The sequence below is a fragment of the Symphodus melops genome (genome assembly GCF_947650265.1).
Source record: "Symphodus melops genome assembly, chromosome: 8".
Lineage (NCBI taxonomy): Eukaryota > Metazoa > Chordata > Actinopteri > Labriformes > Labridae > Symphodus > Symphodus melops.
This window is the reverse complement of record NC_136698.1, coordinates 18,457,365-18,472,773: the sequence shown is the minus strand read 5'-3', so window position 1 is coordinate 18,472,773 and position 15,409 is coordinate 18,457,365. Positions and strand designations below refer to the sequence as shown.

Genomic DNA, 15,409 nt, shown 5'->3' with positions numbered 1-15,409 from the left:
AGATTCATCCAACAGCAATTCAAACAAGTGGGTGTTCGCTCTATTAGTAAATTTCAACTCTTAAATAGCTACTGATGATAAGGATAAAAAAGGGGGTCTTGGAACTGCTCATGATCTTAAGGGTAGTGAATGAACAGATTTTGTATTACTTGTACAAAGATTTGTGAGACCACATTAAAAATGAACAGGAACAGTTTCTGTGCATTCCTTATTTCTATTATTTATAGTTTGGATAAATCAGGCAGACTGTATAATAAGTTATCTGAAATTTTTGCCGAAGTGCAAATTCTTAACATTTGTTGCATAACTGTTGAAAGACATAAAGTCAACACATTTGATTAATGAAAAGGTGAAAAGGCATTTTTTATGTGTCATCAGCTGAACAGGAAACATTTCTTAGCTTGAAGAGGATTATTATTATTATTATTATTATTATAAAATTATGTTACCAATAAGTCAGACAAGTGAGGTTTAACATTAAAACCATCAATTCATCAGATCACATGTTCCTGCATTAATATATTACTTCAGAGATTATCCAGATAACTATTAACAGCTACAAGAACGTCCTTACCTGTTGTCCTTCTTTAGAGACGAGTGAGGACTGTTTAAATGTCCCTGAGTCTGAGCTGTGTCTGTATAATTTTTAACAAGATGATGAACACAGTAGATCAAAAACAGAGAACAAAGTACAGCTCTTACAAACTCTACAATAATTGACCATGTGTTCATCTTTACTTGGAGACAAACTGCATTGTTTTTGTCAAGTTTAGATTAACATACAGTCTCTTTGTTTGGTAATGCTGCAGTATTATTTAGCTAATAAAAACACTGATGCATTTAAATGGTTGGACCAATTAATAATCAGCTTAATGTTTGTTATTAGGACCTGTAGATCACTGATTGGATGTACTAAAAGTAACCTACATATCGTGTACATACTGTTGGGTGACCCTGCATGCATGTCTCATACAGCTCACTATAGCTCACTGATTTAAGCCCTTATGGACTGAATTGTGTGCAGTTTAGCCCTGGTGTGTCTAATACAAAAACTTAAAAATCAAGTTTGTCTCTATGTGTAAGTCCTCTTATTCTGTATTCAATGTCATTCATTACCTTATTATCACACAAGATAAACTGCACTCTCACTTTTATGAAACACTGACATGTGTATTAAATAAGTAGCATCTCTCTTGTCCTGTGCATGCAAAACAAATAATGCAAGATTTAGTAATGTCACATGACCTCTGAACTCCTAAGACCTGTGTGCTGTCTCCATTTCTATATTTAGATTTATACTGTTGATCCCCATCTCCCCCATCCCATTTTCAAGCCCAGCACAGTTTAGCAGATGGCTGTTCCGTCATGAGCCCGGGTCTGCTGAAGATTTCTGCCTGTTAAAAGGAAGTTTTTTCTTGCCACGCCATGACGGATTAAGCTGGGCTCTTGTAACATAGCCATAAGTAAGGTCCTTTACCTGCTTTTTGTAAACATAACAATGAGCATGGTCTTGTTACCTGCCCTTTTGTTAATGTTAACAGACAAACAGTAAGGTCCTTTACCTGCTTTTGTAAAGTGTCTTGAGATAACGCCTGTTATGAATTGACGCTATATAAATAAAGATTGATTGATTGATTGATCTGTAATCAGTGTCTAAATATCCTGTTGCAGTCTGAAGCCCTCTTGATCCTTTGGTTCTGACTGGACACAGACTTCATCCTGTCTGGTGTTTATCCGATGAACCACGAGTCCGTCAAGAGAGTCTTACACCAGTCCAGAATCTTGTAAGGGCCATAAAGGGACAAAAGAAGGACCAAAGATCCTCCAAACACAAGTATCCAGGGAGGGCTGAGCAAAGACTGTCCGCTTTCTGACTCTGGCACTGTTCTGGTTCTGAAAGGCTGAGTAACCCGTTCCCACTGAGTCAGAATGGTCTGACGGGCTCCGGGCCAGCGTCCTGTCCCGTTCAGACGGTACTGATATGGAGTGAGCGGACCACAAAAAACCTTCATCCAGAGCACAGGATCCGTCAGCAATAGAGCGAGGAGGTTTGGTCGGACACCCACCTGTGATTGGAGGTTATAGATATGTGATACATACTGTCACATCCTGTAACAACTTTACAACTTTACAACCGATTAAACAAGGATTCATCACAAACAATATTCTGTAGGTAATTTATCATTTATAGTTGATTCATAACATGATGAACATTAAATCCATCAGTGCATCTATCCATCCATCAGTCCATTCATCTATTCATCCATGCTATGTTGATTCTGTGCCTTTCATGATGATGTGTAGAATGATGAAGAAATTGAATTGGCCGATCCTTTTCCTATATAATTAGATCAACTGTTTGACCCTCAGGTCAGCACCTCTTAAATCCTTGTATTTACTCTGGACACATGGCCTCAAGGCATACAATTCATTGTGGGGGTGACTCCCTTAGTTTGATCTCTTCCTGTGTACCCTAAGGGGCAACACATGTTTTGGATTCAAACAATGCCTAGTTGTTAACTTACACATTCTTAAGGGAGGAGCACTAACCTTTGGTCCCTAATAATTCACTTCATTCTCTTCGATGTTAAACCAAGCTCTTTCACAAAAAACACTAATTGCTTTACTAAAAGTTCACATTTTAGCAGCACAGCTATAGTTCACATAATTGTTTATACCACACTGTGTAGCAACTATAATTCACTTCAGCTACCTTCTATCATCCTTTCCTTCCATCCATCCATCACTCCATCCTTTCATCCATATTTTCCAAGTTTTGTCAATAATGTTTGGTGGTATCGGTTGTTAAATAAATTTAAGGGACACATTTCACATTTTCAATGATTAATGTGATTTCATAAAGTGCTCAGAGTGCATAGAATTGCATCGAAATAGAGATTTTTTGTTCTTTGCTGGGTAGAGTCCCCCAGACCCACTGAGTTCTAGACTATGCACCCCAATAAAGCCTCATGATGTACTCTTCATTGCAGTAAGCTTTATCTCTATCAAATCCTTAAAGATTTCTGTCACATTTAAATGATGTCGCTGATCTTAACCTTACCTGCTCAGCCATGAAGTCCAGGTAGGAGATGTAATCCACCTGTAGAGCAGCCTGACGGGGGCATGGATAGCTGAGACATAAGAAGAATGTGTCACAATACCTTAGAATAACAAAACATTTTTAAACATCAGAGTGAAGATAATTTTTACCTGTAAATGTTTCTCTTTATCTCAGACTCGATGATGTTCAGCATTTTCCTCTCAGGTGGTAGACGACTCAAACCTCAAATATAAAACACAAGCTGACACTCTGCTTCTTAAACATAAGAAGGTCTGTGTGTGTGTGTGTGTGTGTGTGTGTGTGTGTGTGTGTGTGTGTGTTTACCTGTAAAGACTTTAACTGCCCACCTGGCCTGCATCTCAACTACAGGCATGATGGGTCCTTTAGTCTGGAAAAGACCCATGACAGCCAGCGTGGGTGGGGACAAAGAAGGAGGAAACACTCGTCTGAAATGTGGAGAAAAATATAAATGAATTCATTAAGAACTTAAAATTATACAACCATTTTCAATATTAAAAATTAAAAAAAAAAATTCACAGGCTAAAAAAAAAAGTTTGTTTTCTTCCTTATTTTTAATCATTATCTTTTCATGAGTGAAAAGTGAGGTTTGTTGTTGAAATACTTATCTGACCACAAGAGACTGATGCCTCTGTCTGAAGTGTACTTTCAAACATCCACCCTCAAGCACCTTAAAGATCCATATATCCCACATTATATATCCTGTAGAACAAACTTCTACTCTTACTTGTAGAGTGTGAACTCTCCTTGATGCCTCTCAGTCAGACAGGCTGGCAGGAATGGAAATGCTCCTTTATACCCTGTACAGAAGACCACTGAGTCAATGTTCTCCTCCACAGACCCGTCTTCAAACTCCACTCCCGACTCTGTGAACTTCCTCAGGTTTGGTTTCATCACGAGAGCTCCCTGAAGGATCCGACCAGGGAGATCATCATTGATCAGAGGCCGTCTGTCTAAAGGTCTGAAAGACACAACAACACTTGTGTTCACTTTGTTACATTCTGTTTTCCACCTTATATTGCCTGTGATTAAATATTTTAATTTTAAAAATCATGTTTGTTTTTTCAAAATGTATTTATAAAATGTAAGCAGAGTCAGTAATGCTGTTTAACATAATAGAGTACAGATTATTTTATATAAATTGTAAAGAAACAAACACATTATACATTATTCATTATCTCTTGCGCTTAAAGTCGGTAAAAGCATAAGAATATTTCCAAGGTAATGGTACCTCTAACACAATGAAAATGAAAAATACGTTATGCCTATACAGAATATAGACATACAGATCTATACATTTCATGCAGTCTTTAAATGGTCTCCATAGTCCCCCATAGACATCCAATTTATTTTCCACGATGTTTGTTACCCTCTCCTATACTTCTTGCCATATTATTATTTCAAGCACCTCACAGTTTTAAACATCATTGTCATTTAAATATAATGTTAGCATCAGTTAAGGTAACTGCTCTGCCTGTGTGTCAATGAACCCTGGTTTCCTGGTTTACATTGCAGAGGGGTCCTGATGTGTCACCTGTGTCGGGGCTGCAAGCCGTACAATCTGTGGTCGTATCTCTGGTTCAGTGATCTCTCTGCAGCCCAGTTAATCAGAGTCTTTGGGAGAAGTTGCATGAGGGTGTTATTCAGCCGGGTGATGGCGGTCATGTCAAGAGGAAGACCAGCACTCGACATCCTGCCGATCACCCAGGCGCCCTGCCGAGTGCTCAGGAATGTCTGCCAGATGAGAGAAGACTGACTAAACGTGCAAGATAAATAAACATATTTCTCATAGGAATTTTTAAATGTGTATTATTCCTTGTGATCATCCTGTTGTTATAGAAACTTTGCAGCTGTATCAGCTTGGAATATATTACAGAGCTCAAGAAGTGACAGGGAATGAAACAATTTAATAGGCTGTAGGTGCTAAAGAGAAACTAACCTAAGAGATTTTTTTGTGCTGTCAAGATACTTTTAAGTGCTCATGACAAATGTGAAACTTTCTGAGATAACACCATTCTCTGTACCTTATCCTATGTCATAGATTTTTAGAAACTGTCTAGTGCATGAACAATACTGTTTATCAATTTTAATAAACGTTATTGTACAAATGCAATATTTTCTTGTGAGCATCAAAAACTTTTGCTAGTGGCACAAGTATTTGTGAGATGGGAAACTTTCAGGTGCTCACACTGTGGGCACCTGAAACATAACTTGTTATTCTTTTCTGCCCATGTTCCCCTATAGGGGCCCCCTTTAAGACTATTCATTTTACAGTTAGTCATGTCCAATTTGTGCAGTTTTAGGGCTTTTGTGAATATTCAAACATTTTGCCGAAGTGCAAACAACATTTTTTACCTTTTCTGCAGATCTGCTGATCTCTACTGCGATGTCTCCTCCAGAGTTTCCGATTCCAACCACCAACACCCTCTTTCCTCTGCAGGCATCTGCATCTTTAAATTCCCAGCTATGAAAACAACGACCTGCAAACTTCTCATGTCCTGCAGGGATCCAGAGCATACAACAGATCAGATGGAAAATAAGAATTTCCTTTAAATATTAGACTAGCTTCAGACAAAGATCTGGCTCTGTCAAATGTTTCTGGCTGACCTGAAAAGTCTGTCACAGGTAAAGCTGGATGTGTGTAGTGACCTGAACACACCAGAACTGCATCAAACACGTGTCTCTGCTCCTCTCCGTCCCTGTTAACGGTCACTATGTCCCACTGTCCTGACTCGGAGGAATCTGCTCTCTGTGAGACGCTCTTCACTGTGGTCTGAAAAGTTTACACTTTAACAACTCTCAGACTGGTTTATAAAAATATTATAAAATTATACTCCTGGTAAAGACACAGTAATCACCTTGAAGTGGACGTGTCTGAGCAAGTCGAAGTGCTCTGCATACAGTCTGTAATACTGCAGTAGCTGAGAGTTGTGCATGTAGTTTGGATAGTCAGCAGGCATGGGATAATCGCTGAAACACATCATCTCTTTGGACGTGTTGACCACGAGGGAGCGATAGATGCTGGCTCGCTCAGGCTCAGGGGACTCCTGAGAACACAACATGATCGATATTGTTGCTGGGCATTATATTTTACTTCATACTGGAGTAAATCAAACCCTAAACTGGAGACAAGTTGAATTTGTTGGTCATTCTCTGCTCACCTTAAACCTCCATAGGCCACCAATATCATCGCTGCGTTCGAAGCAGACGGGTTGCAGTCCTTCATCAACACACACCTTTACACACACCAGACCTGAACTTCCTGCTCCAATCACAGCAACACGGCCAACCATCACTGAGGAGAGAGGGACAAAAACATCAGGAATGTGTCTGTAAACAATAATCAAATAATAATGACCTGCATGCCAAATCACTGCGAGACTGTCTTTAGTCTATAAGACTTTAAGCTACATGCAACAACATGAGTGAGCGGACAGTAACACTGACAAACCAAAGTTATGTTTGCTGGAAAAAATAACTAGGGTCACAACATTATTACCGTTTTTGTATGTGTATCTTCAGATGAGTTTCTGCCCCAGTGGAGACACAAGTGAACATCAAAACTACAGATTTATTTCTGATCTGGCTTTCTTGTCCACATTAGGGATACAGAAAACATACTTCACAAAAGGCGTGGGGCAAGATTAATCTTTCAGAAAGCATCAGGAGATAATAAAATCAACAACCCAATGTTTTTGCATTGAGTGACATTTTTATTAAGTAAGAGTAAAAAAAAGTTCTCACCGTCTCTGATCAGCTGTTTTTGAGTCTTGCAGTGACTACTGTATGTTAGAAGTCGCGAGGTTCACATGGACTGAAAAATGGTTTCTAATCAGAACTGCAGGGGGAGAGGAGGAGGAGTTAGGATGGACTTTGACTCCGTCTGGTCGAGGGAAAACACTTTCTGTGCATGAAGGGAAACTGTTTTAGGGAGAAAAGTGACAGAGAGAAGTAAGAAACAAACCTTTCGTTTTTGCCTTTTGGTCTTTTTTTTTTAATGAATCCTTTTCTGCCGTGTTCCTGCTTTTTTTTTTTTACTTCAGACTTTGACAGAGAATTAACAATGATTCAGTCTTGTCTTTTTAGTTTTTATATTTATTAGTTATTTATTTGTTAAAGCTGATTTTATATCTATTTTTTCTTTTGCTGTTGTTAAAATGTCTTGTCAGATATATCCACAATTTTCTTCATTGCTCACAAAACAAATGATAACCAGGAAAAGTCTCAGAGGCTCAAATTCTGAATCTGGATCAACTTTTCTTTGTTTTATGTTCCTCTTGTTCTCCACCTCAGATTATCTGTTCCAGGGAAACTTTGATTAATAACTTACTATTTTATGCAGTCACCTCAGTAAGCTTTATGAAGTGGGTTAGTTAGCCTGAGCTCACTGTTCCCATTCTTGTGGAAATATTTGACCCAGATATCCTGCAGAAGTTTTCAGATTCTGGCCCTAGATGGCGCCCTCACAAGCTTCAATGGGTTTACTCCTATCCTTCACACAACTGGCTGGACTTATATTGTGCAGATCATTGCACATCTACTTTGTAATATAAAAAAGGAATCCTATCTTTTTAAATTAGTATGAAAGTCAGAAATATTTTCCCCTGTGATTTGTCTGCTGTGTTTTATTTAAACTGGCTCGATGTGTTGTTCTATGTTCCTCATAAATAAGTCAAACATTTCCCTTGACTAAAAAAAGTTTATGAAAACATAAAGTCTTACATCAGATATAACAACAAAACATAATCTGCAAATACAAATTCTCACCTTTTTTTTTTATTATTTCAGTTATTCTTTTATGCATTTCTTAAAGTATTTCACCATTAGTATAGGTTTGCATTCGACTGGACTTCATGGTGTTGATAAACTTTGAGTTTGAAACATGAGGACATAAAAAGAAAATAAACATGTTAGCCATACTGTCAAAAAAGAAGCACATCATGTGTAATGTTTATTATTTCTCTGTCTGAGACGTTCAAAGTTTGTAATTAAGTCTTTGGATTAGCTTTTTTTACTGTGTATCTGTCTAATATTATCTGTATTCAGGTTTCTATGCAGTTGATCATTTGATGGTCAGGACTGTCAATCAAAGTGTCCATACAGATAGATAAATAGACAGAGAGATACTTTATTGATCCCGAGGGAAATTCAAGAGCTACTGAATGTGCGGCCACTTGCGTCGGCGTCACAGGTGTGAATACACGCCCCAAAACTCCTAAGATCTTATATTAACAGTCTATCTGTGCGCACAGACTCAGACAAACTCAGATTAAAGATATAATATATGCAAGAAGCCATGGTAGTTATTTTCATTATCAATGGTGAGAGAGGAGAAGACTTCAGTTCAAGAATTAGGGCCCTCATGTGAAGGTTGGATCAAGCGCCTGCAGAGCATAGTGGGCTGGATGGAGTGAAGGCCTGGATGAGAGAGTTTAGATAAGGAACAGCTGTTCTTGTCACTGTTTTGTGTGAGAACAGCAGGGTTTTAAATTTGATGCAAACTGTAACTGGTGTGGTGTTTTGGATAGGTTAAACACCAGTCGAGCTGTTGTATTTTGGATCATCTGTAGCAGCTCAGCACACCTCAACAGACGAACACACACACAGAGCCAAATATCTACAAACTCTGTGAATATCTACCAGATTTCATCAATTAATACATAAAATATATAAATAAAATATATATATATAAAATTAATAAACAAATATTAATAACTTTCTGATCTCAGAGCAGGACATGTTGAGACTTGGATCTTCTTTTATATTTTACATTTTTAATCATCTAGTCATGGTTACAGTGCTTTACAACACGGGCAATTTTGAAAGAGTTGCAGATTTTGTTCTGATCCCTTTTTAAGAGAAACAAAAGACAAAAAGTTTTAATATAATTTATTCTGTCATTAAAATCAAGTGGGCACATAAATCATTCCGTTAATCACATCAAGAGGACATTAAAGAGTTGTTGTTTGGTTTGTTTGTCTCAGGGTGTTCAGATGGTTATTGGGTGGATCTTGGACAGCAGGGCGGAGATGGTGCTCGGGTAATGCGTGCGGACGTAGTAAACAGCTGCTCCACCAGCCATGACGGTCAGACTCAGCTTCAATAAGCGACCAGTGATGGAGGTCTCAGGCTCCTTCAGCTGGTAGAAGAGAAAATGTTTTACACTTTATGTTTATATAAAAGACTTTTTAGCTTTGAACATGTATTGCTAAACTAAAATTACACAGAGGAAACAGTCATTCATGCCACACCTTTCTGGTCTTCAGAGGCTGGTACATGCGTTCAAACTGAGTGAAGATAGCTCTGCGGGCCCCATCCCATTTTCCTGGTCCTGTCAGGCGGTACTGGTAAACAGTGACTGGTCCCCACAAGACCCTTTTAAAGAGTGGGTAGTCTGTAAAGAACAACCAAAGCAGATTGGGACGCACCCCGATCTCTCCTGCTAAGTCATCCACGTAGGAGACAAAGTCCACCTGCAATGGGGTCCGACGTGACAGTATGTAGCTGCAACAGAAATGATCAACCAGGTATAAATGATGCAATGTGGAAAATAAATAAACTTAAAAACTCAAAGTGTTTACTACAGAAGCAAATACATTTGATTTTGCTAAATCTTGTCATGATAATGACTTAAATTCAGTTATCTTCTTAAAACGTATTTATCTTGTTATTGTAAAACAATGCTGGTTTTCTGTCATTTCTCAAGATCTCAAGAAAACAGCTGCAATGCACTACTAAGATTAAATGTATTGAAACATGTCTTTTTAGGTCTCCCGTACTCCCATAATATGGTATCCTAATGTAATCTCAATATATTATTAGCTCTAAAAAAAGTAAAAGTCCAAAACATTTCCTTACCAAACTCAATCACTTCACTCATCATTGTATTTATTAAACAGAAATTCTACTGTCTTTAAAAACATGACACTATTATTAAAAGTTATTGCAGCCCCAAATGACTAACAGGTACTAAAGGTTTCTGCATGTCTCCATAATATGTTCTTTATCGTATGGAGACTATCTCTCAACTACATATTCCATCAGTCCGTCCCATATTGTTCTGACAAGGGACTGACGCACCATAGTTATGAAGCCTATTCGGCTATCCTGGCCACGGGAGAGGCAGTGCTGCTGTAAGTAGGGATTCATCCGGCAGACGTTCCTGGTGTATTGCTCTGATGAGGGTTTCCCAAGACATAGAAATGATCTGGCCGTCCCAGTCATGGGGAGATTATGGTGTTGTGTGCAAATACACACAACAGCTCTAGCGGTTGGCACTTCCTGGTCCTCAAATTACTCATCGACAACCTAGCGGAAGTTCACGATTTTGGGAGGGTAAGCCGCGGCCATAACTGTAAGGGTTGTGGGCTGCAGATGACCATTGAGGATGGACATCATGTATTTTGTCTGGGAGTTAACCATGTCACATTGGCGAGAGAGAACACTTCCTTGTGCATGAATTTCTTAATTTTTGCCAGTACAGCCCTTGGAGGCCTGCAATGAGTGTTTGGGAGGAATGGGCAGGTGGCTCCCCTCACTGGGTCCCAGCAGACTAAGCGCCTCGGAGGAGCAGAGCATGGCTGTGGTTCCAGGAACCCCCTTCCTGTTCCCCCTCTCAGGAGGATGTTGCGTAATTTAAATATTGAGGCTGAGGGGGAAAAGGATGACTAATAGGTCGAGGTGGATGTTCTAGGTCTTTTGCGACGGGGGAGTTGCCTTGGAGAAACCACTTCTTTTTTTTCTGAAAATGGACTACAAAACGCACACCGAAAAACTTTCGCCACTGCCTTCATCAGTGAAATAGGTGTTAGGGTCCAGCCAGAATGACAAAGTTCAGGCTGTGTACCTTTGGAGAACCATGGCAAAAGACTCGTAATCCCAGCATGCCTTGCAGGTACTCCCAGAAGTACCTAACACATAGATAAAACCTGTTGTCCCCCATTGTTTCATTCTCTTTCCGTACGTTGACCCCAGACGTCCGGAGATACCGCTCTGCATCAAGCTTCACAGCACGCTTCTCTGTTTTTAAAAGTTTTGGCGCGCAGCTAACCCAAGGCCTTGTTGCATACCGACATCCTGAATTCCGAGCTCAGATCATCCACTTGAATGCATCTTCATGAAGAGTATCTTATTTCAGCTGAATTTAAACTGTATTCAGAGAGATCGTAAAGATTACATCTCGTTCGAGATGGAACATTTTCCCTCAACACGAGGGTATTCTCACATTGGTAGATTTAAGTTAAATGTCAGTGTGTCATATTTAAATCATGTGACCAAATATGAAGTAAAATTACATTTTAAAAATATTAATGTTTTCTCCTGCTTCCTTGTAGTGATTCAGACATAAAAGGTACAGAAATATTGACGTTTGAACCTTTTCTCCATGTTCTTGGTGTCTTTCTCCACAGACTTTATCATGACCTGGTTTGAAGGCAGTCGATTGTCTCCTGAAGAACAAAAGAATGACATTAGTTTGATGTGACTGGACATTGTGTCGTTATGAATTGGATATGCAGACTCACCTTTAAAGACCCGTGCAACCCAACGCGCCTGCATTTCAGCCTGAGGCATGATGGCGCCGAGGCCATGGATGAAACCCACCACAGCCAGTGTGGGGTGCTCCATGTTGGGAGGAAACACATGTTTGTACAGACCCACTCGGTGCCCAGAGTTATAAATAACACTGCTGGGCAGGAACGGAAAACCATAGTTGTAACCTGTGGCAAACACGATCGTATCCACCTGAATCAAAAGACAGATGTCAGAGATAAAAATAGAAGGATGTTTAGGGAATCCTTTGTGACAACTTTTTGTCAGACCTTTTCCACGATGCTGCCGTCATCAAACACAACAGAGGAGCCTCTGATCTCCTTCATGTTTGGTTTGACAATAACAGAGCCTGACAGGATCTTAAAGGGAAGATCATCGTTGATTATTGGGATCTGACTGAAGAGTCTGCAAAGACAGAAGAGATGGGGATTCTATTGATCCTATCATTTTCAAATGTGAAGGTATTTATTTTCTGCAAACACGAGCAACAATGTGAAGAACAAAAAGCTAAGGGTCAGGGACAGCTGAAGGTGCACACAGACAATCCTCTGGAGCCCAGACGTCTCTTTTCAGATCAACCGGAGAGGTCCACACAGACTACAAACGGTAGTAACCTGTCGGACAGCACCTACCTATGTTTGGGTTTCAGGGCGTACATGGTGTGGTCATACATGGCGTTAAGTTTCTTCTCGCCAAACCAGTTGAAGAAGTTCATGGGAAACAGCTGGAACAGGATGTGGACAAAACGTGTATTGTACTTCATGTCCACAGGAATGCCGTCATCAGAAACCTGACGGATGACCCAGGCACCAGTGCGAGTGCTCACGTACACCTGCAAGTCCAACATCAGTGATCCACAGAGTATTTAAACGTGAAGAAAAAACAGAGTCAGAAGAAATTTCCAACCTGTTCGGCCACCCTGCTGGTCTCAACAGCGATGTCACCTCCTGAGTTTCCGAGCCCGATGACTACCACTCTCTTCCCGTACATATCCTCAGGTCCCTTATAATCCCAGCTGTGGAGATATTTTCCTTCAAACGACTCAATTCCTAAAACACACCAAAATGGCTTCTTAAATGTTGGTACTCTAATGCGAAGACATGGATTGACATCAAACCTAAACCACATTTTTGTCTGATATTTGGTGCTTTCCATTGAATATCTTGTCACTGGCCAAAACTGAAGATTCCTTATACCAAGTTGTATTTATTATAAGTAAGAACAAGGTGTTCCTGTTTGTGAAGGTGTGTGTTAGACACGTGTCGTGGAAATTCTCCTTGTGAGGTGGAGAGTTGGTAAGTCTCAGAAGAACTTCATACTTCGGCGTTTGAATCAGATCTCTTTAATAACACGCAGCGTGGAGAGGAGGCCGCAGTCTGCAGCGTTCTCTCTCGAACCTTCACATTCCAAGTCCTTATATGCAATACAGCGAGGAGGTTACCTTACAGTGACAAATGGTGATCTTTACATTACAATGATTCTTTGAAGTTTACTGTATCCTGTCCTTCTGGAGACAGTGACTCTGTGATAATGAAATGACATTTACATTTTGTATGGTGTTGTCTGAGAAAGAGGATGCCCTCCTGTAGCTCTCTCGCACCTCTGTTCTTTTCAGACCATTTGGTGGCTCCTGGAAGTCTATGTAATTTCTCACACACGTGATTACCTGGGAAGTCTTTGAGCGGCATGTTGGGGTAGGTGTAGTGACCAGAGCAGCAGATGACTGCATCAAAGACGTGACTCTGCTCTTGCCCTTCTCTGTCCTCGGTCACCACCTCCCACTGACCTGTCCGGCTGAAGTCTGGTCTCTGACGGACACTCTTTACTGATTTCTGAAACATTACAAACATACAACAGAAGTTTTGCACTACAGAAGTATCATGTTTTTGTTTGTGGTCATGTTGTTACCTGAAAGTGAATGTGCTGCAGCAGTTTGAAGTGCTCTGCATACATCCGGAAGTACTTCAGGATCTTGGAGTGGTGCATGTAGTTTGGGAAGTCAGCAGGGATGGGGAAGTCGCTGTAGCACATCATTTCCTTTGAGATGTTGATGGTGAGCGAGCGGTAAATACTGGCCCGGTTCGGCTCCGATACCTCCTGCAGTGGACATTGTCATGAAAAATAGAGACTTGCATGGATTGCAGGTCAGTGTACCATCACTGTAACCATAGGATTTTTGAAAATGTTGGATTCTTTGGTAGCTGTTGATACCACATGCGAGAGAGAAGCAGAGGTTGATTCAATTAGTTGGTAAATACTGACGATTCTCAAGTTCTTTTGGCATCTCATTAAAAACGTTATCAAAAAAAGTTATCTTTCATTTAAGACACTATCCAAAACGTCCAACGGATTGAGAAACTTTGGATTACTTAACGTAACCTCGATTCTTTGATTACAGGGTGAGGTGTTTCACTATAGGATTCGCTTTGACGTGACCAGTCTGGAACCTCCAAAGACACAACGTCTGTCAGAGAGAGACAAGTCTAACTCATTGAGTGAAACCTCAATGAGTTTTGAGGTTCAATAAAGTTTGTTTATAATGGTGATCAGTGTCAGAAGGAGATACAACATAGTTTGGTGAGAAGCAGGAATACCTCAGGCATTGGATAATTAATGGGAGAGATATGTATGACATGACCACGTCTCAAACGGAGAAATAGAGTTGGTTGGAGGAAAGTGAGAATAAGTCCCCCCAAGAAGGAGGAAGGTGTGACAGTGTTGACCTTTTCATGGATTCTTCTGTGTTTTGTTTGGTTTACATTTTATCCCACACTTCTTGTGGGCTGTGTTCTTTTATAATTCAATGATCCAACCAGTTTGCAAACATTCAATTCCCTGGCAACACTCTAAAATTGACAGCAACTTTTTCTACAAACACAAACATTTTTCCTTCTGCTCTTTATGCTGACTTACCTTGAACTTCCAAAGTCCTCCCATGTCATCGCTACTCTCAAAGCAGGTCGGTTCCATGCCTTCATCAAGACACGCCTTCATGGCGGTGAGACCTGATGGCCCCGCCCCGATCACTGCCACCTTGTATACCATGATGGAACCTGCAGGACAAGCAAGAAAAAAAGTTTATAGACTCCATATTCTCCTCATGATCCCTTTTCAGGTTGTCAGTGAAACCTATAGAGGAGCTTTGCATTATTTGAAGCTAAAGAAACTGCTGTTTCAAGTGCTGTCTCTTTGAGGCCCCCATCCCAAGATGCCCACTTTCTTCTGATTGGCCACTTCTCTGGGAGCCTGGGGTCAGACTGCAGGTCTGCGAAGGCAACCAGGGGAGGATTTTGTTGTTAACCTATGTTAAAGGTTTCAGCGGCTTAAGTATAAGCCTGAAAAGGTTTTGGGAAATTCTTGGTTTCACAAAGTAACTATTGTGTAAATAGTTGAAGAAGTTGTTTAGCGCCCTCTGCAGACTCATCCTGGGATTACTTCAACATAGGTTAAAATCATGATCTGAAAATTTGCTCACGTTTAGTATGGACACTCATAGCATTGTTTGACTAGTTTAAAATGGGGATCAGCATTATATGTCATCTTTATTCTCACTTTCAGTCAATTAACTATGAGATGGAAAAATGGAAATCTCACATTTAGTTAGTTCCATTCCGAAACGTTTATTGTTTTTGTGCAATTAAGACAGTGTACAAGAGTCTTCCTAAATAAACAGGAAAAGAAACATTGTTTTTGTGTGGCACTATTGCCAGATTTTTTTTCTTGAATTATGTTGGAGTTTGAAAATCTGGTATTGTGTCAACCGTAAATAACTGTGACTTT

The 15,409-nt window shown here is 40.0% G+C and overlaps 2 protein-coding genes and 1 long non-coding RNA gene across 3 annotated transcripts; 1 reads left to right on the top strand and 2 right to left on the bottom strand.

Moving 5' to 3' along the window:
• Positions 1-1,672: 1,672 nt before the first annotated feature.
• On the bottom strand, positions 1,673-7,328 carry LOC306828762 (flavin-containing monooxygenase 5-like). Its single transcript, XM_079351392.1, has 11 exons — positions 6,824-7,328; positions 6,241-6,374; positions 5,938-6,126; positions 5,687-5,852; positions 5,435-5,577; positions 4,614-4,813; positions 3,807-4,040; positions 3,386-3,507; positions 3,211-3,283; positions 3,062-3,131; positions 1,673-2,066 (listed from the first exon to the last, which is right to left on the bottom strand). Exons 2-11 carry the CDS (start codon positions 6,370-6,372, stop codon positions 1,731-1,733), a joined length of 1,665 nt encoding a protein of 554 aa, XP_079207518.1. The 5' UTR covers positions 6,373-6,374; positions 6,824-7,328; the 3' UTR covers positions 1,673-1,730.
• LOC306828776 lies at positions 1,978-4,682 on the top strand. Its single transcript, XR_013779780.1, has 3 exons — positions 1,978-2,169; positions 3,919-4,038; positions 4,595-4,682. It is a non-coding gene; the product is annotated as an uncharacterized lncRNA (long non-coding RNA).
• A 1,548-nt stretch (positions 7,329-8,876) lies between the features above and the next one.
• LOC306828763 (flavin-containing monooxygenase 5-like) lies at positions 8,877-14,674 on the bottom strand (the record flags this gene model as incomplete). The annotated part of the gene is made up of 10 exons (XM_079351393.1): positions 8,877-9,218; positions 9,331-9,583; positions 11,454-11,526; positions 11,602-11,821; positions 11,899-12,034; positions 12,262-12,461; positions 12,536-12,678; positions 13,296-13,461; positions 13,538-13,726; positions 14,543-14,674. The coding sequence occupies 10 exons, from the start codon at positions 14,672-14,674 to the stop codon at positions 9,069-9,071; spliced, it is 1,662 nt and encodes a 553-aa protein (XP_079207519.1). The 3' UTR covers positions 8,877-9,068.
• Positions 14,675-15,409: the final 735 nt, after the last annotated feature.

What these genes read in the sequence shown, in the direction of transcription:
- LOC306828762 (XM_079351392.1), bottom strand. Translation starts at nt 6,372, where the DNA reads ATGGTTGGCCGTGTTGCTGTGATTGGAGCAGGAAGTTCAGGTCTGGTG. An exon ending in GTGGCCTATGGAGGTTTAAG is followed by an intron (nt 6,127 to 6,240) that starts GTGAGCAGAGAA and finishes TTGTGTTCTCAG; the next exon opens with GAGTCCCCTGAGCCTGAGCG. An exon ending in ATAAAGAGAAACATTTACAG is followed by an intron (nt 3,132 to 3,210) that starts GTAAAAATTATC and finishes CTTATGTCTCAG; the next exon opens with CTATCCATGCCCCCGTCAGG.